We start from the raw sequence: 22,288 nt of genomic DNA, 5'->3' as shown, positions 1-22,288 counted from the left end.
TGGTGGCCTAGAGAAGTCAACTTGCGAAAGTTAGGCCACCATGTTAAATTGACCTGAAAAACAAACGGGGTGAACATCAGATCATTTCTAAGGCGAAAAAAGATGTGGCCTAAAAAATTCATTTTGGGAAAGTTAGGCCACCAAGCCAGATGGCCTATAAATTCTGCATGGGTAAGTTCGGTCATCACGTCGTAGGAAAAAATGGGAACAATACGGTTTTTTACAAGTAATTCCGGCGGTTAATAGAAATTTTTGTCGACAATTTGTCGATAAATGTTGTTTTTATCGACAATTTGTCGGTAATTATTCGATAAATTTACCGGTAAATTTATCGATAAATTTGTCGAAAAGGGCGTTTGTCGACAAATCATTTGTCGATAAGGCACACTGGGTGTCAATAATTAAAAGCCACCCTGTATTTTTTTGCAGGAATTCAGAACTTTCCAAATCTTGGAAAAACTGATAGTTCCAGATATTCAGATCATTTGTGAAATTGGAAATTTCAGAATCACCAAGAAATTTTTAAAAAATTCAAAGAAATATTTTTCTTTCTAAAGTTTCCCCGAAATTAGGAAAAAAATATTGTTATTCTCCCTCATTTTCAAAAACTCATAAAATTGAAATAAAAAAACATTTTCTGGATGAATCATCCCTATTTTATCTTATCACTCCTTCCCATCATTTCCGTTCAAAAATGGTTTATCCTATGTTTATCTTTTTTTTGTTTGATAAAAAATGAGATCAAAAACAAAATATGATTTAGGTCAAGTTTATCATTTTTTTTATGGATAATAATAAAAATATTTTGATCCCAAAAAAAAACAAATTGGGTGTGGAAAATTATTTAAAATGACGTCATGAAGAATCGAAAATCACAAAAGTTACTCACTTTTTGTTTACTCACTGTCCCAGTTAGAAAACCGTAAAAAGTCAACATTTTGATCTGAAAAATAAATTTTTTTGAAAATCAATTTTTTGGACAAACAGACACACCGATTTTGTAAGATTCTGAGATTCTGAGATTCTGGAATTTTGGAAATCTGGAAATTCTGAAATTCTGAAACTCTGAAATTCTGACATTCTGAGATTCTAAAATTCTGAGTTTTTGAGATTCTGTGAAATTCTGAAATCCTGAGATACTGAGATTCTGTGAAATTCTGAAATTTTGGGATTCTGAAATTTTGAAATTCTGAAGTTCTGAAACTCTGAAATTCTGAGATTCTAAAATTCTGAGATTCGGAGATTCTGAGATTCTGAGATCCTGAGATTCTGAGTTTCTGAGATTCTGAAATTATGAAATTTCGAAAATTTTCAGATTCTGGAATTTCGAGGTTCTGAGATTTCGAGAAAAATCCGATTTTTCTGGAATCTGATACTCAGATTTTCAAAATAAACTTCGGAAATTTCGTAACTGTCTTTCTTTTTCATAATTTTAACAATTTTTCAATTAAAAAATATATTGAAAATTTTATATATTCGTTGTTAATTTTCAATTTCAAGAAAATCTATAAAATATGTACAGAGTAAGGAAAAAAGAAATTAAAGCAAGAAACAATAAAAGCGGACAGGATGAAAAGCTTTGAATTATAAAGGAATGATGTACCCATGGATTCAGGAGGAAAAAATGCGAAAAAATACGGGGAAAAAAGTACAAGTGTGGTGATTTTTGGAATTCTTTGAAAAATTCCAACAGGAAAGAACAATCGGGATTTGATTTTTGGATTATGCCAAAAAAGAAGAAAAAATACTAGTTGGGGGCGATGTACACGAAAATTGTACCTACACGAAAAAAGGGATTCATAGGAGAAAATAAATTTAGCTCCAATATTTTCAAGAAGCTTAGGCCCGAATTTTGGCCATTCTTACGTGCTGCTCAAGTTGGAACAGATGATCGTCTTCGTCGTCTGGGAACAATTTTCGCAGATTTTCAGCCAGATTCAAGACGTATCTGAAAATTTGAAACATTTGTTTTTTGAATTTTTCAGTTGAAAATATGGAAAATAATCAACGTTGAAATCCCAATTTTCAGCCGAATTAAAGAGTTCTGGACTACTCTTGTAAGACTTCAAACTTGACAACTATCTTCAACCAGTTAGAGACGCAGAGAAGTTAGAGGGTCTGCTTCTCTGCGTCTCCTTTCAAAAAGCATTCAACTCACTCGCAATTCGGTCCTGCGCATCCTTTAGCCGTCACGATTTCACGTGCCATTTTGATCAGATCATCTGGTCCCAGATAGAGCTCGTTCTGTTCATCGGCAACGCAAGTCAACGCCATAACGACCGTCGGACGGTGACGATGAAGGGATGAGGACTCGATTTGGACAGGTACCATACGGAATGCGTAGCCATTGTCGATCTGGAAAATTTGTAAATAAGGTTTGGGGATTTATAGATTTTTGGATCCTAAAAAGTTTTTAGACCCACTGGTTTCCAAATTTCATGAATCCAAAGTACAACTTTTCCGTCATATGACAAGCGCAAATCAAAAAGACAGCTGCTCATCCTTTGACGACATAAAAAATCATCGAAAAAAACCAACCTCTCGCTGCTCGAGATACTTGACAGCAGTAGCGATGGCTGATTTTCCGTCAACCCGGAACACCATTCCGTTTGTGAACGAGTTGGATTCTTCGATGAGTGTTGCGACGCGTCCTGGCTGCAAGATTTGGGAAAATTAATTCAGGAAAATTAGAGATTTTATTTCTCCAAGTTTTCCCCTCTAGAACAAGCTAAAAATCACTCCAAACGAACCATTTTGAGCTGAGATGCAGGCATTTGAAGTTTGGTGGTGAGAGACGCAGACACTCTCGTTTCTCTGCGCTCTCGCCAAAGTTCAAAGCCACATAACTCGCTTCAAAGTTAAGCTAGAGAACTAATTACGGCTAGTTTTGTAGGGAATTTCAAGAGGGACATCTTGACGACACTTTTGGTCTGTAATTTCCAAAAAAAAATGTCTGCTCATCCAAGTCAAATTACATACATTTTTGTTCAAAATTGGATATTTCAATTGGTTGGAATTTTACAAAAAAATTGTCAACTAAAAAATGAAGCTATATTTTTGTTTTATATTCTCTGGAATTTTCAGAAAATTCTGGAAACGTTGAACTACTATTATCGACATGCGTTTAAAATTTTCGGGCATTTTTTCATTTTTTAAAATTTGAAGGCCTCTCTTCAAATTTGACGGTATTTAGTTAATTTTGCCTAGAATTTTTGGGCTCAAAAATCCAATTTTCCTCTAGTGCCACTTTCATTTTTCCTCTCTTCCGAAAAACCCGGCATTATACTGTGACCCCATCATCCATCTCTTTTTCCGAGAACAACAGAAAAAGCTAAAAAGAGAGTCACATGCTTTTCGCATGTGCTTTATACTACTCCCCCTTCTTCCTCCTGGAACTAAAAAAGAGAAAGAGAGTGAGAGAGAGAAAGAGAAAAAGAGAAGTACACAACTATACGAAAAAACGACTGACCACCCAGGAGCAAAACTCACCAATTTCACATCACCACGATGGTACGTGTTTCCCTGATACATTCGACGTGCCCATCCGATAGCGTACGCTTTTCGTGACGTCGAAAATTGGAATCCGGGATTCCAGATGAGTGATCCGTAGCCGAAAATCCAGAGGGATTGATTGGAAGAGAACATTGATTCCATTTTTGTAGTAGTAGTTGACCACGGGGGTGGGGGTGGGGGTTTCTGGAAAACAGCAATGTTACTTGAGGAGGAACGGAAAGATGGACTTGGGGGAAGACCCTCGACTTTTAAAGAGAAAAAAGAGAACAAACAAAGAAAGCCTGTCTCTCTTAGAAGATTAGACAAAGATCACATGACTAATCTAGACAGATACTTTCAGAGATAGAGATAAACACACGTCATTGGTAAAAAAAATCAAAGGATCAAAAAATATAAAAGTTCCAAATATATAGAGAACAACACATATGGTTTGTCCTCCTATATATACATAAACGTCCGAATGGAAAAATGGGCGGAGCTTCAGAATAGGTGATAGCGATGAACGCGGCATTGCATCAGACACTTTCTCCCTCTCTCTTGAAGACGACACATGGGAAAATAAGAAGAGAAAGGAGTGAGAGTGTGTGCGAGATGGAGAGACGCAGGCAATCGAGGAGGAGAAAGAAACACATGGACTTCGTCTGGGGGCGGGAAAGGATGGGGATGCCCTGCACTGCAGAGAAGGACTAAAAATTGAGGAGGATGTCATTGCACTAGTGAGAAGAACAGACTAGACTGGGTGGCGTTCTCAACAACTTTGGGTTTTCAAAAAAGTACCAAAAAGGAGTAGAAAGAAGTCAGAAAAATTCGAGTTGCTAACTTGGACCGCAATTAAATTGGTTACTGTAAGAGATATCAAAAAGTCGTCAACTAATAAAATATTTACACGTTTATGGCAAACATTCTATTAGTTGCCCACTGTCTAGTATCTCTGACAGGAACTGAATTAATATCGATTACGAACACCGCCTGCTGGCCTGCGCCCTCTATGGAGCATCATGATTTCTTTGACCTTAATTATCTTGGTTTCTATGAGAGATATCAAAAAGTAAACAATTAACAAGATGTTTTTCATAAAATTTTACCCATTTTACTTGTTGATCATTTTCTGATATATTTTATATAGGAGCCTAGATAGCCAGGCTCCAGATTTGGGTTCTTAAAAATCCATGTGCTTTTGTATTTCTTTTGCTGAAAGCAGTGGAAAAATACCCCTAGCACCTTTGACAACAAGTTAGGCGCATAAACTGAAAATGAACAATATAAAGGGAAAAAACTAGGCCAAATCTAACAAGGCGTGGATAAGCCTAACACTACGTAAGCTTAGGAATTGTGAAATTTCAAAAAAAAGATACCCGAAGAAATTCTGGAACTCTAATTTTAGAATTTTCTAGGTGTTTACTCATCTTTGGATCCTAGAGTTCCACGAAAACAATGCAAAAAACTGAAACTAAATAACTTCTAGACAAATAAAGTTGTCTGGAGTTTTCCGGAATTCTGTTGATGTTGTTAGTCACGTGATTCCAAAAAAGAGAATGTAGCTGAAAGCGAAAGCAAATTTTTAATCAAATCTCCTAGAATTTTCTAGAAAGGGATATAATTTTCAAAAAAAGAGAGTGATTGAATTATTCAATCAACATCCATGAGTCATTTTTAGATTTTTAACCGTTCAAGAATTCAAGAATCTGAGAATCTCAGAATTTCAGAATCTCAGAATCTCAGAATCTCAGAATCTAAAAATCTCAGAATCTCAGAATCTAAAAATCCCAGAATCTCGGAATCTCGGAATCTCAGAATCTCAGAATCTCAGAATTTAAGAATATCAGAATCTCAGAATCACAGAATCTAAAAATCTCAGAATTTCAGAATCTCAGAATCTAAAAATCTCAGGATTTCAGAATCTCAGAATCTCAGAATCTCGGAATCTCAGAATCTCAGAATCTCAGCATTTAAGAATATCAGAATCTCAGAATCACAGAATCACAGAATCTAAAAATCTCAGAATTTCAGAATCTCAGAATCTAAAAATCTCAGGATTTCAGAATCTCAGAGTCTAAAAATCTCAGAATTTCAGAAACTCAGAATCTAAAAATCTCAGGATTTCAGAATCTCAGAGTCTCAGAATCTCAGAATCTCAGAATCTCAGAATCTAAGAATATAAGAATCTAAGAATCTAAGAATCTAAGGATCTAAGAATCTAAGAATCTAAGAATCTAAGAATCTAAGAATCTAAGAATCTAAGAATCTAAGAATCTAAGAATCTAAGAATCTAAGAATCTAAGAATCTAAGAATCTAAGAATCTAAGAATCTAAGAAACTAAGAATCTAAGAATCTAAAGATCTAAGAATCTAAGAATCTAAGAATCTAAGAATCTAAGAATCTAAGAATCTAAGAATCTAAGAATCTAAGAAACTAAGAATCTAAGAATCTAAAGATCTAAGAATCTAAAAATCCACGAATTCGCCAACTTCCGTATCTCAAAATTCTAAATTTTCCATCCAAAAAAAAAGTTCAAGAAGTCGAAAAAGGAAACTCCCGTTTTTATGATCCATAAAACCACACCACGAGGCCACAAGAACCATTTTTGCAGAGAAAAGTTTAATAATTCGCGCCGAAGGTACGCCAGCTCTCGAAAAAATAATATATTTTAAAAAAAATAATATATAAAAAAAGTACAAAACCGTGTTTTTTTTTCGAATTTTCCATTTTTTTACCACCTAGTTTTGATCTACCTGTTGAAAAATTTGGGTCAAATTTTCTCCCTTTTCAAACAGAGACTTCTAAATTTGATTGTTGAGGTCTTTGGATCAAAATAGAAAAAAAAACTTTTATTTTTTTATCTCTATCTCTTTTCTTTGTTTCCGCGAAACCAAAAAAGACGTAATTGATAAGGGTGTCAAGTGTCAATAAGTATCAGCTGCCAATTAAAAAGTGGCAGTTTAGAATTTCAGCAACGAAAAAAGTTGTATAGATAAGAAAATTTGTTTCGGGAAGCGGAAAATGGAAATGTTACAGTGGCTGAGGGGACAATCTGGAAAATCAAAAAATCGGAAATTTCTGAGTCATTTTATTCTTTCCCCGAACAAGCCACGTTTTTGATCTGTAGGTCAAATTTGTATGATATCATAACTGGAAAATGACGTCTTCTGGATTCTATGAGATTCTGTACGTCAATAAACCAATGGATTTTTGTAGTTTTTTGACGTAGAGATTGAAAATAAACCCCCCCCCCTTTACCTAGCTTTCTATTTTGAGCCAATTTATCTCGGTTCCTGTGAAAGATATCAAATATTTAATAACCAATAAAATGTAAAGGATATTATGATAAGTTTTTTGTTAGTTGACAATTTTATGACATCTTTCACAGAAAATTAGATAAATTGGCTCAAACTTGAAAGAGTGTGAGCTTCAACTTTGATCAATTTTTTCTTGGTCGCTGTAAAAGATATTAAAAATAGTTAACGACAAAAATGTTTTTCTTAATATCAGACACATTTCATTAGTTTAAAATGTTTTAATATCTCAAACAGGATATGAGATAATTAGAACAATTCTTTCAGGGAGTTTTCCAGGTTTCAATAGAAAAAATTGAGTGTTATTTCAACGTGACAAAAAACGTGGAAAAATGAAAATTCTCCACCAAAAATAGCGACGTAAAAACCCCACGACCCTCGATGGCCTCAGCAAGAACAATATAAATGAAGAAGGAAGTGGCGGGAAGAAACAGTTCTCTCCTTCTCTGAAATGCTGGTGGAGGATCTAGAAACCGCGTTCTGAAGAAATCTGCTGTGAAATTAGAGCTAATTTTTTTCAACCGAAGTGATTGATCTTACCATTTCTTTTTGAACTCATCATTATTATAATAAAATTTTGTTGAAAAGCTTGGAAGTAGAACATAGAGGACACTTTCCGGACATGATACCTTTCAGAACGAGTAATCAAAAACTGAGGTCTGAGGCAACTCGAAAAAAAGCAATTCTTTTCAAATTTAGTTATCTTGGCTACCAATAAAAATACAACAAAATTGTTAACCAAGAAAATGTTTTTCATAAAATTTTACACATTTTAATAGTTGAAAAAAATCTTTTTAAAAACCAACAAAAAACTTCCACCTGCCCACACCGAACACCTGCACCTGTGCAACAACAACAAGAAATCCTACGTGCAAAATTTGAAAAATTAAGCAACGAGTAAAGTAAATCTCAAGTTTCTGAAGTCATCGGCAGCTGGTGATGAGCTAGTGCAAAAAAAAATACACAATAAACATGAGAGAACGAGCAAAAAATGCTGAAAATTTTGGCTGAATTCTCTTCTCGAAAAAATTGAAAAAAAAATGTTTGAAATTCTTCTCAAAACACTTTTTTGATCCATCCGAGCCAATTTTCAGCCATTTTTGCCCAAAATCCTATATCTCATTTGTCTCAAATTTTACAAAAAAGTTGTTAACTACAAAAATGAAGCTCTATTTTTGTTTGGTACACTTTGAACATTTGAAAAAAATCTGAAAACTGTGACCTAGTTTTTCAGGGCTTTCAAAGTTGACCACCATTTTCAATTGATCAGGACAAGAGACGCGGAGAATCTAGAGTGTCTGCTTCTCTGCGTCTCCTTGAAAAACCACTTGTTTTTGTATTTTTTATTGTATCGCTCAGTTTTAATTTCCGCGTTCTTTTTTTCTAAAATTCCAAAATTCGAGAGCTATTTATTGCCTAGAATCTTGGCTATAGGCCAAAGTTCCAACACATTTTTTGGAAGTCATAAAACCAAAAAAAAACGCCTGACACAAAAATTCCTCAACTTTACATCAGCCTCTATTAATTTCCCATTATTTTTCTCTGCGTCTCTCTGGATACCACACTCTCTCACTCTCTCAAAATTTTTTTTGCAAAAGAGTCCTACTGTAGTTTAGTTTTTTTTTTACTTTGATTGCTTTTTTTTCAGAGGCTGATGCAATTTTCTGAAGAAGACCAGTCAGAATTTTTTTTTCTTCTTTTTGCTCATTTTTCAATTTTTATTTGGGTAGGTGGGATTTGAAAAACGTACAAATAGAACACTATTTGTTTATATTTGTTTAATGTCAACAAATGAAAAAAAAATCAGAAAAAAAGACAATGGGAATTATTGGGAATTACTATTTTTAAACCGATTTTGTATGATGACTAGGGACAAAAAAGTTAAATTTGGACGCTTTTTCAAAATAAAAATGGTAGGGATGGCCCAGGCTGTGCAAAACGCGGCCGCGGCCGAAGCCATGGGTACTTTGCCCTAAACCAATCCGACCGTTCTTTCGAAAATAAGCTCAGCTACCCAGGTACTACTAGGGCCGCTAAGCCACCGTACCCTACCTATCTCAGAAGTATCCTTTTCAAAATGCCGCGGCCGGCCGTGGCACAGCCTTGGGGATAGCATTGAAAATTAGAATTAGGGGATTCTAGGCCATGAAAAAGGGAACCAACCTTGACGATCCGTAGACGAGGAGCATGAGCGATGTTTCGGAGAATTTTTGACTTGGTTGGCATATTTTTTCTTAGCTGGAAATTTGGAAATTTGAGTTTAGGGAAAAAAATTGGAAGAGAAAAGGAATAAAAAGAATTTGAAAACACTATAATCTGAAAATATCAGAAACTAAGAATCGATTTCTTTCTCTTTCAAAATCTTTCAGAATTTTGGAATTTCGAAATTTCAAAAACTTCAGAAATTCAAATAATTTGGAACTTTGAAATATCGGGATTTCAGAATCTCAGATTCTAAGAATCTTAGAACTTCATATTTTAATATTTTCAGAATCTCAAACTTTCGGAATCTCAGAATCTGAATATATCTGAATTTAAGAATTTCAGGCTTTTCTGAAATTTCAGGATTTCGGGATTTCAGGGTTTCGATATTCGAGAATATTTGAAGCTCGGAATGGTAGAATCTTAAAATTTCGGAATTTCAGAATATCAGAATTTCGGAATCTTAGAATTTCAGAATTTCAGATATTCAATATTTCAGAAATTCTGAATTTCAGAATTTCAGAAAAATTCAGGATTTGGGGATTTCAAAAAATTCAGAAACTCGAAACTTTGGAACTTCAGAATTTCTCGAATTTCATATTTTTTTTTTGCAAAATCTGATTGCAAAATCTTAGAATCTCAAAAATATAAGAAATTCTGAATTTCAGAATATAAGAATCTAAATATGTTTAAATTTCAGAATTGTCGGATTTCAGAATTTTAGAATTTCAGCATCTAATAATGTCAGAATTTCAAAATTACAAAATTTAACATTCTAAGGACCTGAGAATCTAATAGTAAAAAGTTCCCAGAAACTTCTAGAAGCAAACACGTGCAAAAACTAAACGTCCATTTGTTCCTTCGCCCATTACTTTATACACCCTCGCATTCTGCGTGAATATGCAAATGAGGCGAGCGGAACGTCTGTCTACGTGACTTTTTGTCTTCCGGGCAACGTTTATGTATCCTCTGTGTATAATAATAATACAAACATAAATACATATAATAAATATGTCATTCTGTCTAATTGGTCAGTGATCTGACTTAAAGAAAATGTACTCCGATGTACTTTTCAATTTTCTGGGACGTAAAGTGAATGCGCTCGAACGCAAAAATTCTCAATGCCGCAGTTATTATCGATTAAAAAACTTGCACCTTTTTACTGGCTCTTTTTTTTCACTAGAAATTTTAATTCGCAGAAATTAATCTCGTTTGATACGGTACCGGATTTCGGGGCGGAGCTTCGACAGGAACGCGGTCCGTGAAATTTAAAGATACAAGCTTAAATTGAACTACTGAACCACTACTCAGCGGTGCCCATCAAAAGCGGAGCGAAAACAATTTTAAATGACGTTCTGGAAAATTCGCGGTTTTTTTGTCGCAAAATTTGCAAGTTTTTCACTTTTCAAAACGTTTTTTTGAAACACAAGCGTCTTAGGCTACTCAGCTAACGACCGCGACGCTGACACGCGACGCGTCCAAACTTAGGTCGGCGCTCAATTTCAAATTGTAAGAATCTCAGCATATCAGCTGAGTTTCCTACCGGCAAGGGGTTGCAACAGGGTACATGCATTCAAATTATTCTCAATGCTCTTGGGCGCGTTGCGGCCGAAAATTGGCTTGGAATTTGGAATATTCAATTCAAAAAATGATGATTTGGCACGGTGCGACCTTGAACTCGAGGTGTGCGACAAAGCGCCTTTTCCGGAGGTTACCGGGGGCAACTCCGTGTACCGAGTAGCCCCGGTCTTTTCTAACTGCTCCAAATGCGCTCAAAAGCGAATAAAATGTAATTATTAAAGACAACGGTATTGTCGGAATTATAAAACTGTCAGCTGCGTGTTTGCAGACTAAGTGCAAAACACCCTATTGTCGAATTTTAAAAAGTGGGACCTGAAAATTTGAAAGGCGTAGCTTTTTTTGATCTACGAAAAAGTGCGGAAAAACGTAATATTTCAGATTTTCGCCTCGTTCAAGCTACTTTCGCAATTAAGTTCAGAAATAAGTTTAGTTTACTACCGTAGTGTTTCTGGGGCAAGGACTCGAAAATTGGCTCCGCGACGTTTCGAAAGACGACGTTTCGAAAGTGTGACGTTTCGCTTTTTTTTGGAAGCCGGCCGCGAAATTTTTCAGGTCCCACTTTTTTTAATTCGACAATAATTTTTGTACGGATTCTGCCAACCCGAACTGACACTTTTTTTATTTTAACAATAGAAACAAGCGTTTTTTTTTTCGAAAGCTTCATGCTTGTTTGCTGGTGTGGCCGAAGGTCCTACAGCGACAACTGCAGTAATTAACCTAAACATTTTTATTTTCCGGATTTATTTTTTCGATTTTCACTGATTGTTCTGTTATTTTTTCGCAGGAAGATGGAAAAAATTACAATTGGCTGAAAACGCACAAAATCCGGAAAAAAATATATCAATAATTTAAGCGAAGAAAAAATACCAGACAAAACATATAAAAAAGGCACTAAATACTCAAGAATAAACAAGAATTAGAGGTCATATTCGGACTCCAATTGATAGGTGATGCCGAACGATGCCAAGTAGTCGTAGATTTTCGAGTCACCGAAGGCGGCGGCAGTGGTGTAGACTCCTCCTCTGGAAAATTAAAAATTGAAATTTTTGAATTTTGGGCCAAATTCAAAATTTTGCATCTTAAAATATGTATTTTTGTGTATAAAAATTTTATCTTTTTTTCGAAAAAATTCGATACGTGATTTTGTAGTGTTGTTGCTGACATTTTTAGGTTAGTTTAACGTGATGGCTTCAATTTTGCAAGTTGTGTTTTCTAGGCCACCACCTTGAAATGATCTCGAATTGACCTGATATTTAACCTGGTGTGTTTTCTAGGCCATTTTAACGTGATGATTTCGAAAACTTAACTTGCAAAACTTAGGCCACCACGTTAGAATGACCTAGAACTAGTCTGATATTCACCTGGTAGATTTTAAGGCGATTTCAACGTGGTGGCCTAAGTTTTGCAAGTTGAGTTTTTCAGGCCATCACGTTAAAATGACCTAGAATTGGTCTGACATTCATTTTGTGGGTTTTCTAGGTCATTCCCACATTATGGCCTAGAAAACTCTACTTGCAAAAGTTAGGCCACCACGTGCACACGGATCTAGAACACTCACTCTTTTGGCAGGTTGTCCTTATCTCTGATCAGCGCCAATGCAGCCGACAAAACGCATCCACTGGTGGCAATATATCCAGCATCTGGTCCCTTACACGTGGCTACCACCTTTCGATTCGGTTTTCCCTGATGCTGTTGGTCCATCGGGAGCGTCTCCTTGTATCCATAACCAAAGAACCAGTACACAAACGATGCCTCCTTCATTTGCTCAGTCGTGGGCCCGGAGTTCTTGAACATGTAGAAACTGCACTGATCGGGGTACTGTTGAAGGATGCGGCGAGTGAATGGGTACTTGAGAAGATCGAAAGGAACATGATCCACAGACCAATGAGGTATCCGTAGAATTGGGATGAGAGTCGGATGTAGGTCTCCATGTGAATTGGGCGTGTGTGACGAACGGTTGCATCGTAGTATTGCGAGCGATTAATGATAGACTTGTCGGCTCCTGGGAATGGGACAGCTACACCATTCAGCTCCTTTTCTGCAAAAAACAATAAATGAAGTGTTTAGTTTTGGAAAAGTCCTCAAAACCTAAAAATGGTCTAGCATGCATTTCGTAGTGGTGGCCTAGAAAACCCAACTTGAAAAAGTTAGGCCACCATGCTAAAATGACCTGTAAATGGCCTAGCATGTCACTGGTGTTTTCTATGTCATTTTAACGTGATGACCTAACTTTCGCAAATTGAGTTTTCTAGGCCGCCACCTAGAAATCACCTAGAACCATACTTGTAAAATTCCGGGTCGGCCCGCCAAAGCCCGGGCCGGGCCTGAGGAAATTTTCAAGGCCCGGGCCCGGCCCGGAAGGCCCGGTAGCAAAAATTTTCATTTTGAGCTCTCAATAAAATTTTTTCCATTATTTTTTGTGTTTTTGGATTGTTTGTCTGTTTGATCAAAAAATATCAACACAACTCGAAAAAAATTTTTGATCGAAAAAAATCACATAAGGTCGGAAATTGGCGACTGCCGACCGACCGTCTAGTGAGAATATCTCACCTTTGATCTCCCAGAGCGTCGGCCGCTTTGGCACTTTCACCTCTCCTCTGACAATTTTCTCAGGCATAATTTGCTTTCTAACAGCACCCAATTTATCTGTAGCCGCTCCATTTAGGCCCAAAATCAACGTCTGGTAGGTTCCAGCGTTGAACGAGTAGCCAGATGGTCCTGTGAGCAATTGAACGAAGGATTCCACGTGGTTCAGGTCCCCGTTGAAATTCTTTTTCAAGAAATTCACACCCAAATCAGCTGGAATCGAGTCCCAACCGCATGCGGAAACCACGTAGACACCCTGCTTCTTCGCCTCCTCCGCATACTTTTGCTGCATTTTCTCAATCCACGCTGGCTCTCCAGAAATATCCACGTGGCTGGCGCCATTCTCAACAGCGGCTTTCACCACGCCTTCTCCGTAGAGACGATACTGAAACTAGAGAATTGTCCAGAGAAGAGAATTCAGGATTTTTTTACCGGTCCAACTGCATTGATGACCACTTTTGCTTGTCGTGCCATTTCGTTCAACGAACGTTCGTCGGAAGAATCGGCGATGAGCACAGCAGCTCCGGAGACATCTTTTCCTGAAGGGGGAAAAATTAAAAAATCGATAATTGCTTTTGCAGATTACCTGTTTTCTGGCTAACGTTTCTCAAAACTTCTCGAAGCTTCTTCTCGCTTCTTCCGGCTACAGCGAACGATAATCCTTCGAATTGCTCAGAATTCACCAGATATTCGACAACATAGGCTCCAGTGAAGCCCGATGCTCCGTAGACAACAACGTCGTAACGGCTCATACTGCAGAATTTTTTTTGATTTTTGAAAAAAATTGCAAGAGAAATTTTTTCGAAGAACGAAAAAAAGAGAGCGAAATGACAAGAAAAAACTGACAGTTTTTATCAGCAAGGTGTTGACATAGTATCGCTTATCAGTTATCGAAGAACACCTCATTTTTACAATAAATGGTGCGATTTCATGTGAAAATCAGTTTTGGGTGAACTGTGGTCGAACATTGATCGCCAAAAGAACTGCCAAAAAAATTTAATCTTAAACTTAGGCTTTTAGGCGCATGGTGGTGATTTTTTCACGAGAAAAGTCGTTTAAAACCCTTGAATTTTATTTTCAGCCGTTTCGTCTATTTTTTTATTCGAAAAATCATGCGAACTCTTTGAAAAATATCGATAAAATTGAAATTTTATCCTTAAAAAAATATAAAAAATTCGCGGAAATTTTCCGCTAAACAACGCGCGGAAGCGTTATTTCGGAGCATCGTTCGAGATTAAAAAACCGAATTTCGCAGACTTTTAGATTTTTCAAAAGAATTCAGGGATTTTCACAGCGAGACAAGTGAAATAACACTGCGAAAATCATCAAATGACCTGAATAAAGTAACCTTGAATGTTCGAAAACAAGAAAAGAGGCGGATAATGTTTGTTTGGAGAGGGAAAATGCGAAGAAAAATAAATATCGAGGAGAAAATTGGCTACAATATAGATAGGAAAAAGACATTGCACTTTGTACATTTTGGCAATTTTCGAGAGAACCCAGAAAAAAAAAGAAAAAAACAACCAGTTGTTGACAAGAAGATAGGAAATGAACGACTTTGGTTTTTGAATCATTGAGGTAGTAGAGGAAAAGAAAACTAAAAATTCCAGATTATTGTAGATTTAAAGTTCGAATTTTCTGAAACAAAAACATCGAGAATGCTGAAAAATGTCAAAAAGTTCTAGAAAAAAAGCTATTACTCGATTCTAGATGAGCTAATTTAGAAAAACCAGAAAATCTTTTTGAACAACATTTCTTTGTCAGGAATTCAAAAATTCAGAAATTCAGTAACTCAGAAAATCAGAAATTTGAAAAATGTGGAAATTACAAAAACCAGTTTATTGCGGTCTACATCCAATATCAGAAGTAAAATACGGGTCCGTGGAAAAATAAAAGGTAATAGGTGAGGTCTTAACCATCTCAACATGTGTAGCGTTCACATGCACACACATTACATTCGGCAATTTCGGAAATTCGCACACTTGAGGACCAGGACAACGAATTTTGCCGACATTTCCGTGCTTTAAGAGATGGTAGTAATTGTCATTTAGGCATTTGGACAGATTATTTGTGAAGTGATATCGTTCTGGAAGTTCTGGAAGAAGACCACGGACTCCATGTTGATCGATCATTGTTAAAAAATCTTTCTCAATTTTTATCACGTCTTCTGCAGAAATCAGAGGGTCGTTGGAGTTTAGATACATCGCTTGTTGTTGATATTTGTGATAACTTCTCTGAAAAAATTTTTAAAGTTTTGATTTTTTTGAAAACGTCCAGAATTTTTGAATTTCCTTAAATTCAGAATCACAAAATATCTCAGAACTCGAAAATTTGAGTATTTCAAAATATGAAAATTTGGCTCCGGAACATTTCGCGATTGGTCGTTTCGCCGCTGCGATATTTCGCCACTGCGACATTTCGCCACCGTGATAATACAAACGAATGGATAGGTTGCAGACTACAAAAACAATTTTAGGGTTTTCAAATATGCTTTTTCTGATAGAACACATTTTGAAATTTGAAAAAATCCAAAATTTATTTTTTTTCAAATTTTTTCTGGATTTTTCAAGATTTTAAAATCTACTTCTTACTAAGCAAACTTTTCTGTCTGTCTGTGTGTGTGTCTGTCTCGGACATTTACTTGAATAACTCAAAGGGGCATGGAACTTCTATAGTGATGTGTGGTACGTAGTCATGGACTACCGAGCGCTTCATGTCTATGGTGTCCTGGGCCTCCTAGCTAATAGGGAACCTAAAGGGCTGAGAATCGAAAATTTCAAAATTATGCTAAAACTTCATGGTATTCTGAAAAACGTTTTTTGGGCATTTTCATGTGCGTTCTACAAACAATTGAGCTCAAATCTCCAAAAGTAGAACTTTTTGAAATTTCAGTTTTTTCTCGAATCTCTTCAGTTTCGGTCATATGGCCTACTGCGAATGCGTGTTTTAGTGTCATTTGGTTTACAGGCATTATTTTCAAATACTCCTGAAACTTTCTGATTCCATATTCATGAACATTTTCCTTGGAAAATCGTTTTTTCATCAAAAATCAACATAATTATTTTCCAAACAGCATTTTTTTTGAGTTTTAGTTTTCTGAAACCACCGAATTTCGAAATTTCATATCGTCTGAGTTTTGTTTGATTTTCAAATTAATAGAATTTCCGAGAGTTTTCTGAATTTCAAAAAGTCGAAATTTAAAGATTTCGAAATGAAATTTAATAATTTTGATTAGATTTTTAATCTCCGGTTTAGGATTTCTTGAGTTTCAGAATGTTCTTGATGTTTGTTTTTTTTTGAGAATGTTCTTGAATGTTTCTTGAGTTTCAGAATGAATGTTGAGTTTCAGAACTTTCAAAAAAATCTTCAACTTCTCCACTCCAAGTTTTTTATTCAGAATTATGGATCTAAATGTCCGAGTTTGGACTTTCTCAATTTTTCAACTCCCGAATTTCCTGAAACGGAAAATAGGAATTTCGGAATTCTAAAACTTCAAAATCAGAATTTAGGACATCGGGAAATTAGCAACCTCAAACTTGAGAATTTGAAAATTTAGAATTTCAGAAATTCAGAAAAACTCTAAAATTTGTATCCGAAACACTTCTGAATTTCAAAATCAAAGTTTTCGAATTTTCTGAGTTTTTCAATAAAGAACCTGTGAAACCTTGAATGAAAAAAAAATGGAGGTTTAGCCCCGAAGGGGCGTTAACCGACTGGTGTATTCTATCAGAAAAAGCATACTTGTAAACCCTAAAATTGTTTTCGTAGTCTGCAACCTATCTATTCGCCTGTATTATTACGGTGGTGAAACGTCCGGTCGCGAAATGTCCCGGAGACCAAAATTTCATCAAAAAAATTGGACATTTGGGGTTAGAATAAATTTTCTTTTTTTTTGGTTAGTTTTGTAGACAATTTCAAGAGGATCATTTTTGGCTCCCAATGGAATATCTAACTTTGTTGAATTGTTACAAAATTTGTCAAATACAATTATGAACTACTTTTTCAGGACTTCAAACTGACTAGACTGAAAAAGTGAAAACATGGTTTTTTTCTGGTACTGTATTTCAAAACAAATGAAACATATCCTACCCATTTTACATCGTCCAAATGAGTAATTGTGTTCTCTGTCACTTTATAGTAATCGCTTCCAATGGAATATGAATTCGGATAGATCCATGTGTAGTTTACATAACGAGTATCCGCAATCACTCGACTGATTGTTGGTTTCTAGAAATTTTGTTAAAGGGGGCCAGACAGCAAAACTTTCGGGGAAAATTTCAGGGAACGTGTGATTTGCCGTCGCGGTGTTCGCACCTAAAGCACGCAATCCGACGCGCAAACTTTTTTTAATTTTTTTATTTTTCGACTTCATTTTTCCGAATTTTAAACGACTTTACAACTTAAAAAACGGTTTTTTGTAATTTATTGTAAAAATCATATAAATATAATTTTTTTTTCGTGAATTTCCGGTTCAGTCGAATGATTATTTTGTCAGTGGCCGATATTTTTTCTAAAAATATGCAAAAAAATAATTTTGTCTCTTAATGCCGTTTCGCCTTTCTTTCAACTGGTATTTTTTCGTCTCATTATTACTCCGAAAATGAAAACAATACAGTATGCTTCATGAATGAGGTTTTCAGCAACGCCTTCACATCTTCTGCTCATTTCGCCTTGCGACGACAAACTCAGAAGGAAACAAATTATAATTTTACGATTTTTTGAATTGTTTGTGTTCTTACTAAAAATTTAATGTTGTTTTTTGCATAATTTATTTTTGTTGACATAATAAACTGCATATATTATTATCAACAGTGTTTCTTATCTCGTATTACTCTTGTCCGAAATCAATGCACGTTGCGGCCGAGAAAAAAACGGTGGGTGGAGCTTAGCTCCCACGGAGAGAACCTTACTATATTTTTTAAATTATTGCACGCGCCTTTAATACAGTACCTCAACATTTATCGAATTTTCTCAAATTACTCTCATTTTTTCGCTTGTTTCTGTCTAATTTTGTGTAATTCCTATAAAACTTTAATTTATTTTTCTTATAAAATAGAAAAAAACGGCCAAATATGGCCCAAAATAAAAAACATCCGAGGTACGGTATTTAAAGGCGCATGCATCAATTTGTTTTTTCGCTGTGCGACCGACGATGCGATTTTGAGTAAATTTTCGGCCGCAGCGTGCATTGATTTCGGACGAGAGTAATAGCTAGGCTTTGACGGCACGCTGACGTTCCGAAAATTCCCATTCCAAAAATTTTGAGCTCCAAAAGTTGAATCCAAAAGAGACAAGCTAAGAAAAAAGCATACATGTGGATGGCCGGGCCGGGCCGGGCCGGCCCGCTTGTCTCAAAACTTTCGGCCCGGCCTGCTCGGCCCGCCTAGGACAACTTTTCGAAAATTTTATTTTTCGAATGTGCCAAAATATTTATAATGGCACAAATATAAATCCAAATGCATACAACCATCCGAATTAATTGAATTTTTAGTAAAAAAAAATTAAACTTCATTAAGCCAAGGATGAAACTTTTTTTCTAATTACGACTTCAAAACAGTTTTCATCGACAGTATCGGCCTCTAGTGTGGATTTTCATTCACTAAGAAGAAAAACCATCTTGAAAAATGATGATTCGCTCTAAAATATCAAAATTTTCAAAAAGCGGGCCGGCCATGTGTAATTTTTTCCGGCCCGGCCCGGCCCGCTTTCAGAAAAATCTCAGCCCGGCCGGCCATCTTTTCCACAAGTATGGAAAAAAGGGGAACCATTAGCGGGGATTGAACCTCCACCTTCTGAATGCTAACCTAGAGCGTACCCACTACGCCACGCGTGTGAGAGGCGACGACCGAGTTGATTTGTCTTATGAAGCGACGCCGCTGCAGCAAACGAGTGAGGGAATTTTAGTTCACCTTATAACGTAAAAGACAGTCTGTGTGTGCTGCCGCTTGATTTTGAAATTCTATTCCTACAAAAGGGTCAACGACTTGGGATGGGACATAGGGGAAATTCACTCTGTTCCAAGGTTGAATTCTCATGTATCCCTAAAAAGAGAAAAATATGTTTTTTTTAAGATTCAAAAAGGGACACACCGCTGCTTCATATCTCTGCATAAGTTTGAAAATCGATGTTATGCAGCTGATGAGATAGATGTGCATAAACGCTCCAAATCTATTATATAATAAGTTACATTTTGAAATTTTTCAAGAAATAAAAACTCACTTTTTATAAATATGAACTGCGAGCAGAAAATTTTGCCATTGTTCATAGACGTATATCGGTGAGAAGCAAGTTACAACATCGTGCTTGCCATAGGATGGGATAGAGAATGGGACCTGGAAACGTTGAGCCAATATATATAGGGTGCGGCAAAAGTCTTTGTGCATAAAGAAGTCGTTGTAACGTTCTTCTAAGTAATCGAAAAATTTTGAAACTTTGCAGATTGATTGTTCTATTGCTGAAACTTAAGAATCACTCTGATTTTTAGCATTATCATTTTTAGCTTTCCCGCTAGGATCGAAAAAGTGGTTGACGCTCGAGGCACAAAGCTTTTTCCAAGTTTACTATTGTCTATCTCTCTTACTGGTTATGGCGGGATTGTGAAACGTTGATTTTTAGAGACTGTGAGTTCTGTTTACATTGATCATAAAACATGAAGCTGTATTATTGGATAATCTATATCAGGAGGCGTTCAAACTAATATAGGTAGTTTGAAAAATCTGTTGTTTGGACAAAAAACTGTCGAAAGGAATTCGAGAGGAGTTGTCATAGAATTAGAAAAACTATATTTTACAATAGGGTAAAAAAGCTGGTCAGGATGATATATTGCTTTGCCTATGTATCTCATTCCCAAAAGAAAAAGTGAAGTTTTTCGAACTTTTGAATGGTCAGAGGAAAAATCATGATTGAATAGTAGGAACTGATTGGAGTTGAAGAAGTAACATGTTTTTCAATAACTACAGTTTATTTTCATTATTTTAACATAGTGTGAACACTCCTACTAGTCTCTGTTCGGCCATAACCCATGCTGGAAAAAAATTAAAAGAAGTTGCGTGCCAACATTTCCTTGAAAAGTGATTTCATTCGTTTGAAATTTATGATGGTTTAGCTAATGTTGTATAACCGTGTTGTGAATTAGGGTATCGAATGAAAATTTTAATGATATATTGGTTCATCACCCAGAGCGATATTTAAAGCGAAAACTTAATTTTCACCACTTTTGAAAAACCGATTGCTGCTCAGTGCAAGAAAATTCTTCACGAAAACTGTTTTGTTTTTCAGAAACCTTTTTTGCAGTATACAATAAAAATATTTTCAAATTTTCATTTCAGTTCACTCACAGCCTACTCTCAAAGAGAAAAACCCGTCTAAAGGAAACTTTAAATTCTGAGGTTATGAATTCAAACAGTTGTAACTTTTCAATGGGTAATGTTATTTTTTTTGAAATTTGGTAGATATATTCGAAATGTCTTTGAATATCATCTGCAAGTTGTTTGGGCACTGTATGACGAATATCTGTACGGCCCATTTTTGCGCCAATGTTATGCACAAAGACTTTTGCCGCACCCTGTATATCTTCCTGCAGAAGATATTAATACGCGATCAACTGATAAAATGCTTATATTCATATCCAAAATATTTTTTTAGTTGACCTCTTTTTGATATCTTTCACGGGAGCCGAGATAAATGGGCTCAAAGCTTTTCTCTCTCTCTCTCTCTCTCTCTCTCTCTCTCTCTCTCTCCTTACCTCCGTAGACCCATCATCGGAAACCAATCGTGCCAATTTCAGCTTTGGCATCAAACCAACGGATGCAAATACTGTAATCATTTCACAGAAGTCATGTGGGGTGACTCTGAAAATTAGATTTCAAAAAATCTTAAAAGCTTCCATTTAACCTCATTTGGTATGCATCGTGTACAACACTAGATGTCACATTATTTCCGTAAATTGCTATTTTGAGATCATTGATTTGTTTTCCAGCTTGCACATCAATACCATCGGATTTTCCCAAATTAATACTCATCACAAGTGCCAGCGCGTTGTTTCCAAGACTGAAAATTATCATATTTTTAGCTGAAAATGGCAAACTTTGAAGTCCTGAAAAACAGTTTAGAACATTTCGATTCATCTGAAAATTTCAGAGTTTATTACACAAAAACAGAGCTTTAATTTTGAAGTTGACAATTTGTTTGTAGAAATCCATACACATGAGATAACCGGCTTGAAACAGACCAAGTGCTTAACAAGTTTCGAGTTTTGACAAGCAAATTATCTGATTTCTATGAAATTCTACCAGCAACTTGTAGGTTACAAAACTAAAGCTCCGTTTTTGTGAAATAGACTTTGAAGTTTTTAGACAAATCGGAAATTTCGCTACCATATTTTTTTGACAGTTTGAATTGGACATTTTCAGTTAAAATTGGTAAAAGTAAGCCCACATATCTCGTCTCCTTTGAAAGATATCAACACATTTTTAAATGATAACTTATTTATCATAATATAAGAAGATGAAATTTTCAAAATTTTTAACATTAGTTCGAATAGAGGCCAGCCTACAAACTTTTCTGTTGGTTCGCAGAAATATAAGAACCATAGTTATTTCGGGATTTATGTGTGAGAATTATACTTCACAAACATTTTTTCACCATTTTCACCATGAAAAAAGTCAAATTGGTATTTTTTAAGTTTTTTCATCAGAAATTCAGGTCAACAAAACAGATAAAATTTATTGAGAAGAAAGTAAAAAAAAAAACAACAACAAAATAATAACGTGAGATATATTTCCGTGAACCTACAGAAGCGATCCCGAGATCGCTTCTGGGAGTTTTGAGAGAAGAAGCCTGAAAAATAAATATATTAATATTTCCCGTGAACATACAGAAGCGATCTCGAGATCGCTTCTGGGATTTTGTGAGAGCGAAAAAACATCCAGAATCAATGTTTTCATGGATTTCGTAAGTTCACGTAAGTCTGCCAATTTTCGAAAAATCGTGAAATTTTGAAATCCACAAATTTTTCATTCTGAAAATGGGCATCCTTACTAGTAAGAGTATCGTGTTTTGTGATTCAATGTGAATTTTTGAAAAAGGCAAGAAACATTTCTAGCTGCATTGT

The 22,288-nt window shown here is 35.7% G+C and overlaps 3 protein-coding genes across 3 annotated transcripts; all 3 read right to left on the bottom strand.

Moving 5' to 3' along the window:
• Positions 1-1,839: 1,839 nt before the first annotated feature.
• On the bottom strand, positions 1,840-9,033 carry CBG17874 (the record flags this gene model as incomplete). Its single annotated transcript, XM_002647640.1, has 5 exons — positions 1,840-1,948; positions 2,159-2,355; positions 2,539-2,655; positions 3,490-3,696; positions 8,971-9,033. The coding sequence occupies 5 exons, from the start codon at positions 9,031-9,033 to the stop codon at positions 1,840-1,842; spliced, it is 693 nt and encodes a 230-aa protein (XP_002647686.1).
• A 2,473-nt stretch (positions 9,034-11,506) lies between these two features.
• CBG17873 lies at positions 11,507-13,928 on the bottom strand (the record flags this gene model as incomplete). Its single annotated transcript, XM_002647639.1, is given in 6 exon segments — positions 11,507-11,612; positions 12,149-12,441; positions 12,444-12,628; positions 13,141-13,561; positions 13,609-13,715; positions 13,763-13,928. Coding segments are annotated over 6 exon segments (1,278 nt in total).
• A 1,086-nt stretch (positions 13,929-15,014) lies between these two features.
• CBG17872 lies at positions 15,015-21,197 on the bottom strand (the record flags this gene model as incomplete). The annotated part of the gene is made up of 7 exons (XM_002647638.1): positions 15,015-15,410; positions 17,266-17,403; positions 19,086-19,217; positions 19,266-19,344; positions 19,396-19,508; positions 20,921-21,026; positions 21,070-21,197. The coding sequence occupies 7 exons, from the start codon at positions 21,195-21,197 to the stop codon at positions 15,015-15,017; spliced, it is 1,092 nt and encodes a 363-aa protein (XP_002647684.1).
• Positions 21,198-22,288: the final 1,091 nt, after the last annotated feature.

The sequence above is a fragment of the Caenorhabditis briggsae genome, assembly GCF_000004555.2.
Source record: "Caenorhabditis briggsae complete genome, chrV, whole genome shotgun sequence".
In the NCBI taxonomy this organism is placed as follows: domain Eukaryota; kingdom Metazoa; phylum Nematoda; class Chromadorea; order Rhabditida; family Rhabditidae; genus Caenorhabditis; species Caenorhabditis briggsae.
Note: the sequence above shows the minus strand (reverse complement) of the source record. Positions and strands in the feature narration are given on the sequence as shown.